General features: G+C 35.7%; 1 protein-coding gene across 1 annotated transcript in view; it reads right to left on the bottom strand.

The window, feature by feature from the left end:
* Positions 1-14,628, bottom strand: part of uggt2.L (UDP-glucose glycoprotein glucosyltransferase 2 L homeolog) — a 139,046-nt gene that overhangs the window by 91,073 nt on the left and 33,345 nt on the right. The window contains exons 13-15 of the mRNA XM_018247246.2: positions 7,234-7,353; positions 1,678-1,763; positions 578-713 (exon numbers count right to left, since the gene is read on the bottom strand). Coding sequence (XP_018102735.1) covers positions 578-713; positions 1,678-1,763; positions 7,234-7,353 — 342 coding nt within the window. The remainder of the gene's footprint in view (positions 1-577; positions 714-1,677; positions 1,764-7,233; positions 7,354-14,628) is intronic.

Raw genomic sequence — 14,628 nt, 5'->3', positions numbered from 1 at the left:
ACAAGTAATATTTGGGCTTTTTATATATATACCTATTGACCAGAGGTGTAATCCCTCTTTTACACAAGGTTCCTAGGTCAGTACTGGGAGATTCCTAGCAGTGTTGTTATACTCAATGTACATTACATTTTTCTAAAATACTTTTAGAGTATAAGCAAGCATAGCTAGCATTTAATAGCTTCCCTTAATACCTTTTTTGTAAATTCAAGCCCCCCAAAAAAACAATGTTATAACAACAATCCTACTAGAGTTCTGTCCAAATAAGAATTGGCACAATGTTTCTCGCTATATCTAATATTCCTTCAGGCCTTCCTTCCCCCAGTGTAGTGCTTTGAGCTACAGGGAAGGGGCTGTCAATAATCAGGGTACCTCTGTTTTATAAAACTTAAGCTGTCACTCTTGTCCCCAAAGTGGTTTACAAAAGTGCGAATTCCTCAGACGGGTGGTGGCATGCGGAACTTATACAATGATTCTGTACTTTTAAGAAGCAGTCTCTCACATACAGTAAAATTCTATAGATTACAGTAATACAACATTAAAAAAAAACTACTTTTTAACAGAATACTTCCTTTCTTACATTTATGATGAAAGAAAATGCTTGAGCGCTATCAGATTCCTCTGCAATGTAGTTAAATGCCTGCAAGAAGGCTGCACCTGCATCCTCCCCAGTGTTGACTTTTTCATCAGAGTTTATAACAAAGACAAATCCAATCCTAGGGAAATAAAAAAAAAACAAGCAGAAAAAACTAAGGTTCTATAATGGTGAAATGAGAGGATGCGCGCACGCACGCACGCACGCACGCACGCACGCACGCACACACACACACACCATGCAAAAAACATTAGGAAGACTAACGTAAAGATCATTTATTCAACAATAGGGTGTGCGTTATTGCTATGCCTTAACATGCAGGTGTGTTCAAAGAATGAGTTCTATAAATTGACTATAATGTATACAGTTTTAAAATCAAACAGTACAAAAAAGGCATTATGCTTTTTTGTTTGGCAGAATGTATATACTGATAAATTCATCAACCTCTAATTGCTCTCCTATTGTGCTGAAACTGCAATTGCTTGAACTGCCCAAAATAATTAAAGGAACAGTATCATCAAAAAATAAAAGTGTTTTAAAGTAATAAAAATATAATGCAGTGTTGCCCTGCACTGGTAAAATTGCTTTGTTTGCTTCTGAAACACTACTATATTTAAAAATAAGCGGTTGTGTAGAAATGGGGGCATCCATTGAAAGGAGTATAGGATCAGGTTATACAGCAGACAGCAGATAAGATTTGTAGAACATAATGGTGTTATCTGTTAACTACTATTTAACCTGTGCCATCATCATTTATTTATATAGCGATAAATCCTTTTTACAATTTCTGCCATTGCTACACAAGCAGCTTGTTTATATGAACTATAGTAGTGTTTCCGAAGCAACCAGGTTAGTTTTACCAGTGCAGGGCAATAGTGCAAGATATTTTCATTACTTTAAAACACTTTGATTTTTTGGTGTTACTGTTCCTTTAATAAATATACAGTACAGATCCTATACCTGTAATGTCAAATGTAGCACATCCCAGATAACCATAAAGATAGGGGCATCATTATTTAATACAAGTTTACCATGCATTTTCTTTATTTCCACAGACTCTTTTATGAATACCTAGTATATGTTACCTTAGAGGAACATTGTGTCTGTAAAATAATTCTGCAAGCTTCAAATAATCAGCTGCATTCTCTTGAACAGGGTCCACAAACAAAACCTGAGAAAATAAATATTTAAAAACAAATAGTTAACCCATGGGCTAATTTCTCAGTTTAACAAACAGAGAAGCAGTAATTGCTTAATCCTACCTAAACTACATATGTAAGTATGGCCAACTGGAACATCCACAATTAATTAAAATGTAAATGGTAGAAAATTGATGTGAATAGTTTGCCACATGGATAGTCTTCTATGCTTTGCAGAACATGATTCAACAGTGAAATGGAGAACACTTATTATTGGATATTATTGACATGGAAAACCATATGGAGTAATTGGCCAAATTGTATTGCAAAAGCCCTTAATTGTACCGTAATATCACACTACAGTATTTTACATACAAACAGAATTATTTCCACTTATTAGCAACTCACTTCTGAAAAAGCACTAACTTTTCTTCTTAATTAAATATTGAAAACATTAATAAAATAACATAATTGTTCAAAATTACAAGCATTTTACACTAGACAGACAAAAATCAGGCATATTTGCTTAATATGTTTGTTTGTTTGTTTTTATATATCACTTTAATAAAAGGTCCATATTCCCCTGAGGTTAATAATTTTCATTGTATGGATTTTGTGCTTTTCAGCCTGACACATACAGATTGACAGGTTGCCTGGATCCCTTAGATATCTATTGGGGAAGATATACAACAGCTGTGACAAAACTTGATACTTGATATACTGTAGCTAGGCAAACTGATACTAAATGAAATATATATACACACACACGACTTGGAAATAATATACATTAAAAAAAAAAAAAAAAAAACTTCCGCAATGTTACACTTACAACCAGCATTCAGTTAGCTGCAACAGATAATTGGTTTATTTTACATAACTGCCTAGTAGAATTTTCTTTAGGTTTGATGCAACAATTTAACAACCCTACAATAAGCATCTTAAAGGCATTCTTTCCAATCTGCTCTAACACTAACTATAGCAGGTTAGGTTAGCAGTAGCCTTTAGCTCCCTACCCTTTAAAGGGGTGGTTCAACTTCAAACAACTAGTTGTTTTCAGATAGATCACCAGAAATCACGACTTTTTCCAATGACTTTCTATTTTCTATGTGTCACAGTTTTTCTAATATTAAAGTGTAAAGTGGCTCTGGGAGGGGGGGTCACCGACCCTGTAAACTGTTCTAAATGGATACATTTAGTTGATACATTTCTTATCTTTGTCCCTTCTAAGCAGAATCTATGGGTTTCATTAAAGGCAGCTGTTAGAATTGATCCAATAGTTGCTAATACTCCAGAGATGCCTGAAATCAACTCAATGTTGCAAAATTGTAACAATTTAGAGCCTGCACCTGAATTACTGAGGCTTCTGAGGTACTGAGTAGCACTGTCACGAAACGTGTTAAGCCGTGCTCTCCCCTGCCTCCTTCGTGTGTTTGTCCTTATGAAACAATGATTTTATTGGAATACTCAGTAAATTTGTATTTTTACCTATACCCTCGCATTCACTAGTCTTGCAATATGGTGAGACTCTAGGTGCGCTCTTAATTATTGATTGTGTTCTGCCACATGACCAGAGTGGATTGGGCCTCACCAGCAGCAGTTAACTTTGTGTTCCCCGGTCTCCGGGTAATGGATTCCTTCGTAGCGTGCTTCCTTGTTTTGCCTGAATTACTGAGCTGCCAGACTCAAACACCAGACAGGAACATTCAACTTTAAACTTAGATTTTGGAAAAATAGTAAAAAATAAATAATGTAAAGTAATTGAAAAACATCTATTTCTGGGAAACAATCTAAAAACAGCTGAATTGAAAAAAAAATGTTTGGAGGGTGAATAACCCCTTTAAATGCATAAGGAACACAGTTGAATGTTAACTGCACCTTAAAGTGTCTCCACATGCCAGATCGGGTAAACTCAGAGTTGCAAGTGTTCAGTACAGTATCATGTAACTTAAAAACACACACAGAAATAAAACAATCACTAAAAAGGATGGGGGTATATCTTTATCAGTAATATTAAATAACCAGTCCAATCATAGTTGGGATATCTGTGTGGATTCTTATGCAAGTGCTCTTTGGGTGAATCGGATTTAAAGCATACTTACATAGATACACAGTGGCTGGCAAGCGTTACAATATTAGATTTTAACAAAACAATTTAGCACTGGCATTGACCAACGTGTTATACCAGCAATACGACAATGTGACTTTAGTTAGAAGAATCTTTGATTGTGTAAAAGCTGGAGTTTTGGGAGGTGACTATAAACCCTTTTTATTCTAATGCTCATCAGCTTTTTGCTTTTCAACCCTCTTGAGTACATGCTTCATTGGTTTTTACTGGATTATACATCAGTATGGGTGAGATGACTTCAAGCACTGAAATACATTGCAACCTCTCCAGAAACAGGACGCATCATTTATTTCAGCAATGGCTTTTTAACTCCTCTGCCAAGACATTCTTAAATGGCTAAGCATTGTTCACTACTTCAAGCTACAGCAATTTACTGATCCATGTTCCCCCTTCCCTCTTATCCACATAAAGCTTAGCAAGTTTCTCATCATGAGCACACTACCCAGAGGGCTTCACTAAAAGTGCAGTCCCTGAGAAGGATTAGAATAAAGTTTCACTATTTAACTTTTTTAAAGTAGTCTAGAAACCTGGCAAGTCAAATAAGAACGGAAGCAAGTCTTATACAAAATGTTCCAGGACTCGTATTATATTAAAATACATTAGAAGAAATATTTTTTGGTTTCCATTAGCAGAACAAAGCAATATTCTGCACCTCTGACAAAAAATATCATTACATTCTGAAGATTATGTTAGCAAATGAATGTTATAAAAACTGTCAAAATAATACATTGCAAACCTAGTGCAGATTGTTAAATTGTGAACTGGATGATATATACAGTATACTATACATGGGTAGAAAACACACCAGTCTCCAAAGCAGATATTATGATAACCTAGCCCCTTTTCCTTTTTAGATTGTAAGCTCTATTGTGCAGAGCTCTCTTACCTCTTGTATAGGTCATCAGTTGTATTTGGTATGTTTTATTTATATGTGTATGTTCAATGTATAAATCTGTCCATTGTTTTGTGGAATATGATGGTGCTTTATAAATATATGTTAAGAATAATATAATAAGAATTCCCATAAGAAAATAGATAAAGCAAATACATTGGGGACTAAACTAAATCAGACCACAAACAGAAAGAGGAAATGCCTTCTCTAAATTCAACATTGTTTTACATTAATATTTGCTCACATTGTCAACAGATATCAGTTTTCAGATGATAACTGCATACTTCCCAACATTTTTGAAATAGAAAGAGGGACAAAAAGATTTTGTGCATGGAGTGCGGCAACATTTTTGACCACATCCATTTTGTGGCCACACACCCTAATTACCATGTTCATTTTACAAAATTTGGCAGGTTATGAAAGTTTTCTGTTTTATGTTATTACAGTTTTGCTAATGAAGGTGAATTGCCCTTTAAGCTGCAAGTCACAGTTTCCCCAAGAGACCTGCTTATCTTAAATTGTTACAATTGCTTCTTTGCTAATCTAAAATTATTACAAAATGATCAAAGTGCACCAGATGAGTGTTCTGGGCTCTCTGCCAAAAGCCAATTAAGTTTTAGAAACTGTTTCTTTTCCTGGCTGTTCAGTGCAGGAGAAAGTCAAGACATTTCAGTAACAATCCAAGACTGCGGGTTGAGCTGTCAAAGTCAGGACTGTCCCCACAAAAAACAGGACAGTTAGGAGGTATGTAACAGACATCTTATCAGTTGTTTCTATGGGAGTATTGTATGGTTACTTATTTAGCAACACATAGCAACTAAGGAAACATATACTAGTCAGATCTTTGAACAAAAACATCTAATTCGTTGCTATATGTTACTAGATGTACACAAACGATTACATTAACCCATTAATATCTAAAGGGGATCCACCTCAGCAAGAGGTTAATATTAATAAAATTATTATTAATTTCCTAGACCAATACTTTCAAAATAAACATTAAAGGACAGTGGATAAATCCTGCAGAAGTGTTGAATGTTGTGAAGCCACCTTGGGAAGGTCAACTGGGCATGTTCACATAAATTTAAACAAATGGAAATCTTTTTTGTATATGCTGCAAAACTTCCAGATGGTGATTTCTTTTCTGCAAGCTTGTTGTACAGCATTAATCATTGTCATATTTTCTACCTAACAGCAACGACTAATTGCATTTATTTCCTGCTTATCTCATTAGTGATTCCATAGCTTTAGTCTCGCAGATGCCTTCATTTTTAATCTGATATTAGACATCATTAAAAAAGGAGGAAAAAAGAAACGGACAAAAATAAAAGTGGACATATCTGATGGTATATGAATAGCAATGGCACTGTGGAATATCTTCCTAAAACAAAGACAGCAGAATCTCTTGCCTTATTTTTACTATGGAAAAAAAGATGATTTTGGCTATACAGTCTTTAAGAATTAGTTCATGCAAAATCAGCGTGAGCAACAACAAAAAAAATATTGCTTTTTTTGAAGCATTTAAAACCTCTCTGTGGTTTATTAGACATAATTTATGGTTTTCCCTGAATATAATTATGCAATGACTAGGGGGTGGATTAACTGAAAATCGAACAAGGCAATCCTAAAGGATTTCTATCAGTTCACATTTTAGAAACAGCTGATAAATACTTTAGGAACAGTCAGGAAAGTGTTTACAAATTGCCACATTTATCAAAGCATATGTGTCAGTTCATCAGAATGCATTTAAAGGGCATGTAAAGGCAAAAATATAAAATCCCATTTTTACTTTCTTTAATGAAAAAGAAATCTATCTCCAATATACTTTAATTAAAAGATGTCTACAGTTTTTATCATAAACCTGACTGTATGCAGTGCAATTCCCCCTTCTTTTACTGCTGTTGATAGGAATTGTCAGATGGTCCCCAACTGCTGTGCAGGTAAACGATCATACTTTCAAATGAATACTTTCAAATGGCAGGGGGAGCCCCCCCACCTTACTTCCCAGAACTCGAGCAGCATTGTTGGATTCCCTGTAGAGATTTGTATCCAGAGACGCAGTGCAGTCTCTATATTATGATTATTAATCAGACTTGCTGTATTGGCTTCTATGGCAGATATTATTTGACTTGTGCTGTTTTGATAATTTATGACGATCCCTAAGCTTAACCTCCCAACTGAAGCCCAGACCACACTTGTTGAACAACTGTACAACAGGTTCAAGCTGAAAATATATTTTGATGTCCCAATGATAAATTAAAAACTTGTAACTCATCTGATGAGTAATTATAGCCTAACCATCCCATCACCTTTGATAACCCAAGAGACTAAATAATCAATTCAGACAGTTGGCTGAGAAGGCAGAATGTCATCACAGTCATTACAATTGTGTCACATTCTATTTCAGCTGCACATATAAAATGTAAAACAGAATCATTGACAACCAATAACAATATATACAAGTGTTTATAGTGGCAAAACCAACCAGATTAAAGAAGTTCCGTCTAATAGGGCGAATTACTCCAGGGAATGCTGGCCTTAGTAGCTCCTGGACACTCGATGGCCATGGGGAATACATGTGATCTGTCTCAATATCATTGATCCACTGAAATGAAATTCAAGAGAGAAAAAATTTAGAACTATTACTGACATGAGGTTGAATCAATAACAATAGGTAGGAGTGAAAACTTGACATATATTTCACACAAAAAAAGATCTGAATCACATGATATTTAGAGTCAGATTTATCAAAATGTAAGATTACAGCTCACCACAGAAAAATTCACCCACTTTCTATTCCTACTGGATTTTTAGATGGGTTTTTATCAACGTGTGAAGCTTAGAATTCACCATTTGATAAATATGCTTATAAAAATCAATAGAAAGTGAGTGTGAGCTATTCTGTGGTGAGCTCTATGCTCACATTTTGATAATTCTGCCCCTTAGTATTTTTTTTGATAACTGTGTAACCAAAGATAAATAAATTAAGATGGACGCAAAACTGCTTTCCTTATATCATATTAGGAAAGTGCCCCTTGCCTGCTTTAAAAATCTTATGCAACAAATGAGGACAATACTGTGATCAAAAGTTGTCACTGCAATAAAAGCTGGTTCTCATTCAGTCAATAAAAAAATGTATTTCAAAATTATTGTGCTATAAAAGCATGATAATGTTTAAAGAAGTATTTATACATGCTGCAGAATAATCTTCCTTAAAAAAAAAGTGTTGTGAGTTATAATTTTCCTTTAAGCACAAAATGATATAGGCTACTTGATTTACATAATTGAACTCAAAACCCAAGTAAAGATGAAAAAGAAGAATGCTTGCACAGAACAGATCTTCCTGCATTATATTATCAAGGTCATTTAGCATGTTTGTTATTTCACTTGATTCGTGTTCATGTGTATTTTTTGTTCAGTCATATACCAAAGTAAAATTTTAACCCAAAACTCAAATAAATAAAAAAAGGAAATGCTTGCACATAAACAGACTTTCTGGCAATTAACATGTTTGCATTTTAAAATAACTGTTCTAGTGTATATATTTTATTTGTTTGAATTGTAACAGCCCACGCATGTGAAATTAATCACTGGTATTAGGAAGTATCTCATCAAACATGAATACTGAAAAGCAAACACCTAAATGCTGCACCGTCAAAATAAGGATTAATAAAACATTGCCGTATAAAGATATCTTATGCCAAAGCATGTTTAACATATGTAAATGATATTAAATTAATATACGGTATGTAATTTCCAAAATGACAATTTGGAATCAAATACTGTAAGTAAAATAAATGACACCTCTTTACACTAATTCAGCTTTTAGACTTTTTAAACTTGGGGGGTCAGCAAAGACAATCTATCCGCTCCTCTGAAACAATCTATCAGTTTCCATGTTGTTCATCTATTGTCATAGAAGCATATCACGTGATATCACTTTTTTTTTGTATAAAATTGTTCTAGGCCTTTGGGTAGTTTTCCTGTGGTTAAGGACTTGATTGGTTTGAAACAAAATAAGCATTCCTTCATGTCCTACACTCTGATATGGTTTATGTATTAACTAAATAAATATCCTGAATCCACATTTTGGAAATCTAATATTTAAGTACTTGTTCTTATCTGTAGAAAATGTGTATTTCATCTGTGTGCAGGGATCCATAGGGTTAAGTTCATCTATAGTCTGAAAATCCCACATAGTTGGAAATCCCCTGGTGTGGCTAGCTAAGTGTTGAACCTAAATTGGATATGGTAGGGGAAGTGTCCTTTGTCCCTATTGTTCCCTTGCAGATTCCAGATTAGGCAATAAGGTGTCACTGTTGCGTAATTTCTTTAAAAAGTTGAGCTGCCATGTGATCAGTCTGTTTAGATTTATACTCTAGTTTAGAGTGCATGGGTTGAGCAGGGTGAAAAGGCCCTAGGGATGGTGAGGCACTTGGAGGGCTTGAGGTACTGTCCCCAAGCATTGGAAGCTCGACCATGAAAAGCCTAAAGTACAGAGGCAACGGATAGACTGTGAAAGGAGCTGCCTGGTACCCGGATTCCATTTGAAAGAGGGCTTTAATGTGCTCACTTGCCCTGCTGATTTCAGAGAAGCTTTGCATGCTTGGGAAGCTTGGGAGCCCGGCTTGAGGATGTTGAGACACTGTGGATGCCGATACTATGTGAGCCCCCATGAGTCCTACCTGAGGTAGGGTATTGGAAGTCTCCAGCCCGTGTCCCCTGTGTGAGGACAGGTGTTATCCGTGTGCCTGCTATTTCGGAGCAACTACCTCTGTCCAACAGGAGAGGTATTTGGGCAGGTAACGCTACCTGGGGAAATTTTAAGAGCTCTTGGGGGGAAAGGGACTGTGACTGTCTTTATCCACCCAGAGTGGAGTGTGGAACGGAGTACTGGTAGAGAATGTGCCAGGATTGAGACTTTCCACAAGGGATCCCCAGGGCTGGGGTGATATTGATTATTATTGTAATTTCATTTTACATTACTATCAGGTTATATAAAGTTATATTTGTTACAGCAATTGTGTGTTTTATTATTTGTTCCAAGTGGAGCCACCCGTAAGTGCATCTCTGGATCCCATTAGTTGGACACACTGTGTCAGAGAAGTACCCAGTATCTTTCATATAGCAAATAGGATTCAGGCCCTGTATTGGTAAGAAACTATTTTTATTAAAGGTGAACATCCTATAATATACAAGGTGTCAAAATAGGGTTACATGTGTATGAAGAAGCATTCTCACTTTGACCTGGTTGGTTGATTTCTATAAGCAGCTGCTCCTAAAGGGATTAGAAACAATATCTGATTTTTATTTTGATGTGAAGCCACACACATGACCTACCTACTGCAAGCTCTGAACCTTTCTAAGTTGCATACAGTGAAGGACCAGTGATGTAGTGTTGCCTGAAGTCACAGAACTACTGACTAAGTGGCAGGCTGAAACCTGAGCCACTGCATCAGTATTTTGAAGACGTGACAGGAAAAGAACAAAATGTGTCAGACATAAATACTGCTCAGATGCAAAAACAACAGATTGTTTTAAGTATCTTCTTTAAAAATTAAAGAGCAAATTGCAATTTTATCATATTAATACAGACGGGGAAGGCAGTGAATTTTAGCAAAGAACTTTGGCTGTATTAGATGATGATGTTGTTGATGCAAATTATGGCATTTAATGAAGCGGCAACATTTACTTGTCAATCAAGACACAATCAATGTTTTTTTTTTAAAGCAGACACAGATTTCTTCCATATGGTCTTAACATTCTTCACCACAAAATTAAGGGAAGATCTGAAGTATTCCTGTAAGTGAGTTTTGTATACTACTAACATAGTGTATATATTTGAGGTTTATTTCTACTAAATATAAATACAGAAAATATAGGGCCCGTTCTAAGAAAATTAAACTGGTTAACTGAGGAGGATGCCTGCATGAATCTTTTTCCAATTTATAATAAGTTTCCTGCCCATCCAGAAAAATTTTCTTTATCAAAAGGAATGTATTTAATGATTTAACACATTTATTTAAAAAAACGACTTAGTTCAGCAGTAGTGATATGCACTAATCTGAATTGATGCACATTGAGATGCACTCAACAGAGACTAGAGCATGTTAAGATAAGCAAAGGTCCAGGGCCAGATGGTATTCATCCCAGTGTACTTAGCGAGCTTAGCTCTGTGATTGCCAAACCTCTTTACTTAATTTTTCAGGATTCACGGAGGTCTGGAATAGTGCAGAGAGACTGGCGAATTGCTAATGTGGTGCCTCTATTCAAAAAAGGATCCCGTTCTCAGCCTCAAAACCATAGGCCAGTTAGTCTGACGTCAGTGGAAGGAAAGCTTTTCGAAGGGTTAATAAAGGATTAATATACTGGACTTTATAGCAAATCATAATACTATGAGTGTGTGCCAGCATGGTTTTATTTTCTAATTGGACCAGTGTTGTTAGTGGAGTACCACAGGGCTCTGTACTAGGTTCTTTGCTTTACAACTTGTTTATTAATGACCTGGAGGTGGGCATTCAAAGTACGGTTTCTATTTTTGCAGATGATACTAAATTGTGCAGAACTATAGGTTCTATGCAGGATGCTGCCACTTTGCAGAGTGATTTGTCTAAGTTGGAAAACTGGGCAGTAAACTGGAAAATGAGGTTTAAAATTGATAAATGCAAAGTTATGCACTTTGGCAAAAATAATATAAATGCAAGTTATATACTAAATGGCAGTGTGCTGGGAGTTTCCTTAATGAGAAGGATCTAGGGTTTTTGGTAGATAGCACATTGTCTAATTCTGGGCAGTATCATTCTGTGGCTAGTAAAGCAAATAAAGTTCTGTCTTGCATAAAAAAAGAGCATTAACTCAAGGGATGAAAACATAATTATGCTTCTTTATAAGTCCCTGGTAAGGCCTCACCAGGAGTATGCAGTGCAGTTTTGGAGAGGCTTGATAAAGGGCCGAAATGTTGCCCTTACCTTGTATGTACATGGGCTAAAATAAACAACAAATCACTTATTTCACTATAATCAGTGTGCTGCTTGTTTGTTTCTACAGTTTTGGACTCCAGTCCTTAAGAGTGATATAAATGAGCTGGAGAGAGTGCGGAGACATGCAACTAAAACTGGTTAGAGTGATGGAAGATTTAAATTATGAGGGTAAACTACTACGGGTTGGGGTAGTTTTCTCTGGAAAAAAAGGCACTTGTGAGGGGACATAATTACACTTTACAAGTACATTAGAGGACATTATAGACAATTAGCAGGGGACCTTTTTACCCATAAAGAGGATCACCGCACAGGTAGTTCTTCACGGTGAGGACAGTGACATTGTGGAATGCACTGCCAGGTGATGTTGTAATGGCAATTCTCTTAATGCTTTAAAGTGTGGCTTGGGTGATGTCTTGGACAGACATTATATCAAAGGCTATTGTGATACTTAACTCTATAGTTAGAATAGATATGGGTATGTATTATGTATGGAGGGGTGTGTGTGTATAGATGCTGGGTTTTCATTTGGACTGGTTGAACTTGATGGACTTTGTCTTTTTGCAACCTGATTTAACTATGTAACATTGCATGCAGGGTTTAAAGAATTGGGTGATTAATATTTCACACTGGAACAATTAGTTTAAAAAGATTATTATGTTTTTCCCCACTTATCAGTACCACCAGAACATTGCATTTTATGGAACATTTCATGTAATTTCCTAACTTAAGTAATGCAAATAGTAATGCTGGCAATACCTGACCAACCTTGCAGTGTTTTTTGTTATGTTGGCTGAACCCCAAATCCTTCGTGAAAGATTTGGCCTAATACTAAACCGAATCGGAACCCTTATTTACATATGCAAATCAGGGCAAGGAAGGGAGAAAGAGAACCGCACACTATGGGACAGATTTATCAAGGTTTGAAGGGAAAATTCGAATTTTCTAGCTTTTTTCTATGGCCAAAACGGTCAAATTCAACTAGGGAAATGTTAAAATTCTATTAGATTTTCAAAATTTATCATACACTGGCCGTTTAAGAATTTAAATTCGACTATTCGCCACCTTAAATCTGCCGGAATGCTGTTTTAGCCTCTGGAAGATGTCCCGAGATCAATTGGAATTGTTTGCAGCCTTCCCAACATTCAAGTTTCTTTTCGTTTTTTCAATTCGAATCAAATTAATTTGAATTTGATTTGACTTTGCAGGTCGATTCTATTCACCCGACTTTGAAAAATTCAATTTTTTAATACATTTTGATTTGTCAAATTTTGAGTCCATGGGAGTTTATGGGAGGTTTAAGTAACTCCCATGAACTCGAAATTTGACCCTTGATAAATCTACCCCTATATGTGGCTACAAAATGATTTCCTTCCTTGTTTATGCGACAAAAAGTCACATGATTTTAAGAATTTGATTCGGCCAGGTATGTTGATTTGCCTGAATCCGAATCTTGCTGAAGAAGGCCGAAACCTGGCAGAATACTAGACTGAATCCTGGATTCGGTGCATCCTTATGATTAATCGGAGTGCCCTTGTAGAATAAAATATTGATAAGCTATATAATAAAGAATAATTGGGGCTTCAATATTTCAATATCCCATATTTAATTTGCTGAAAATTGCAAACATCCTTACTACTGTACCAGTTTATTACTGGAGGAGTTATTGTACTGGTGTTGTGAAGCAGACTTTGTCCTACTCCCTCAAAAGCAATGTGACTGCCATTTTCAATATATGCTTAATGGAACTCCTCATCTCATATATTGTGCCATATGAGTGGGAAATTGACCTAGTCAATGAAGCTAAAGTAAAGGTCGAGCAGAAATATGGTTAGTGGTAATTGTTTTATCATTTACAAGAGTGGTGAATTTTCATCTGAGGCCCAAAGATAAAAGGGGGACTATGTTCAGGTTAAGGGGTGGGGCTTGGATGGATCAGGGGCAGGACCCAGTGACCTACCATCAGTTAAACCACCCCTACGACAAAGTGTTTATAACATACTTAGTAGTTCATACATATTCCAGCATTATCTATGGGCTAAATTGGTCTTGCAACCAACAGGTGCAAAGTGGTCACATCTTTCAGATGTAGAATAATAACAAAAAAGCTTTCCACTGTGGACTTATTAGTGAAACAATGTCATATAAAAACATAATGCCTCTTTGTAATGCATCTTTATTTAATCAAAAGCCTTGTATGGAGAGCAGGAGTGGCAGTAAAAAAAAATTAAAAAAAATAAAAAGAATTGTGTAGGCTAAATAAGATTGTCAGTTACATTTGTTTTACAATAACAAGTAAAAACAAGTCATTTGCTATGTTTGGCTCTGGCTTCACACAATAACTGATACTTCTGAAAGAAACACTAGACATGTGACTACAGACTAAAAGTCTATTGTGGATATCAAGAAATTCATTAGATTTTGGTACTGTTATAATCGAGAACTGGAATATTATGAATCATACTAACTTCATGCTGAAAGGATGAAATGTGAAGAACTAGAAAGAAGAACTGCAAAATTGGGTGTATGCTATATGTAATATTTAGCTATTTAAATGTATATAAAGTGATGCACCACATTGGCTAAATATTTGATCTGCCTCAAAAGAGTTGGCCAAAAATAGAATTTAACATAAATCCTAATTTGAATATGCCAGCCTGAGAAATATTTTTAAAACTTGCACGAACAAAAAACTGAAACCTGCAAAGTGCTGGTATTCGATCGAATCCTGAATTGAATGCATTGGAAGGAATGTTTTGCAGAGTGGTAATAAAATGCTGTTCTAAGCAGTCACATGTTTAAATATACTAGGGAATGGGGTGTTACATAAATATATAAGGGAATTCTACATAAATGGAATGATAGGGTTATTGCCATAGAATGCAAAGGACTCAGCAGTACAA

The sequence above is a fragment of the Xenopus laevis genome, chromosome 2L, assembly GCF_017654675.1.
Source record: "Xenopus laevis strain J_2021 chromosome 2L, Xenopus_laevis_v10.1, whole genome shotgun sequence".
Lineage (NCBI taxonomy): Eukaryota > Metazoa > Chordata > Amphibia > Anura > Pipidae > Xenopus > Xenopus laevis.
This window is presented reverse-complemented; position numbering and strand designations above follow the sequence as displayed.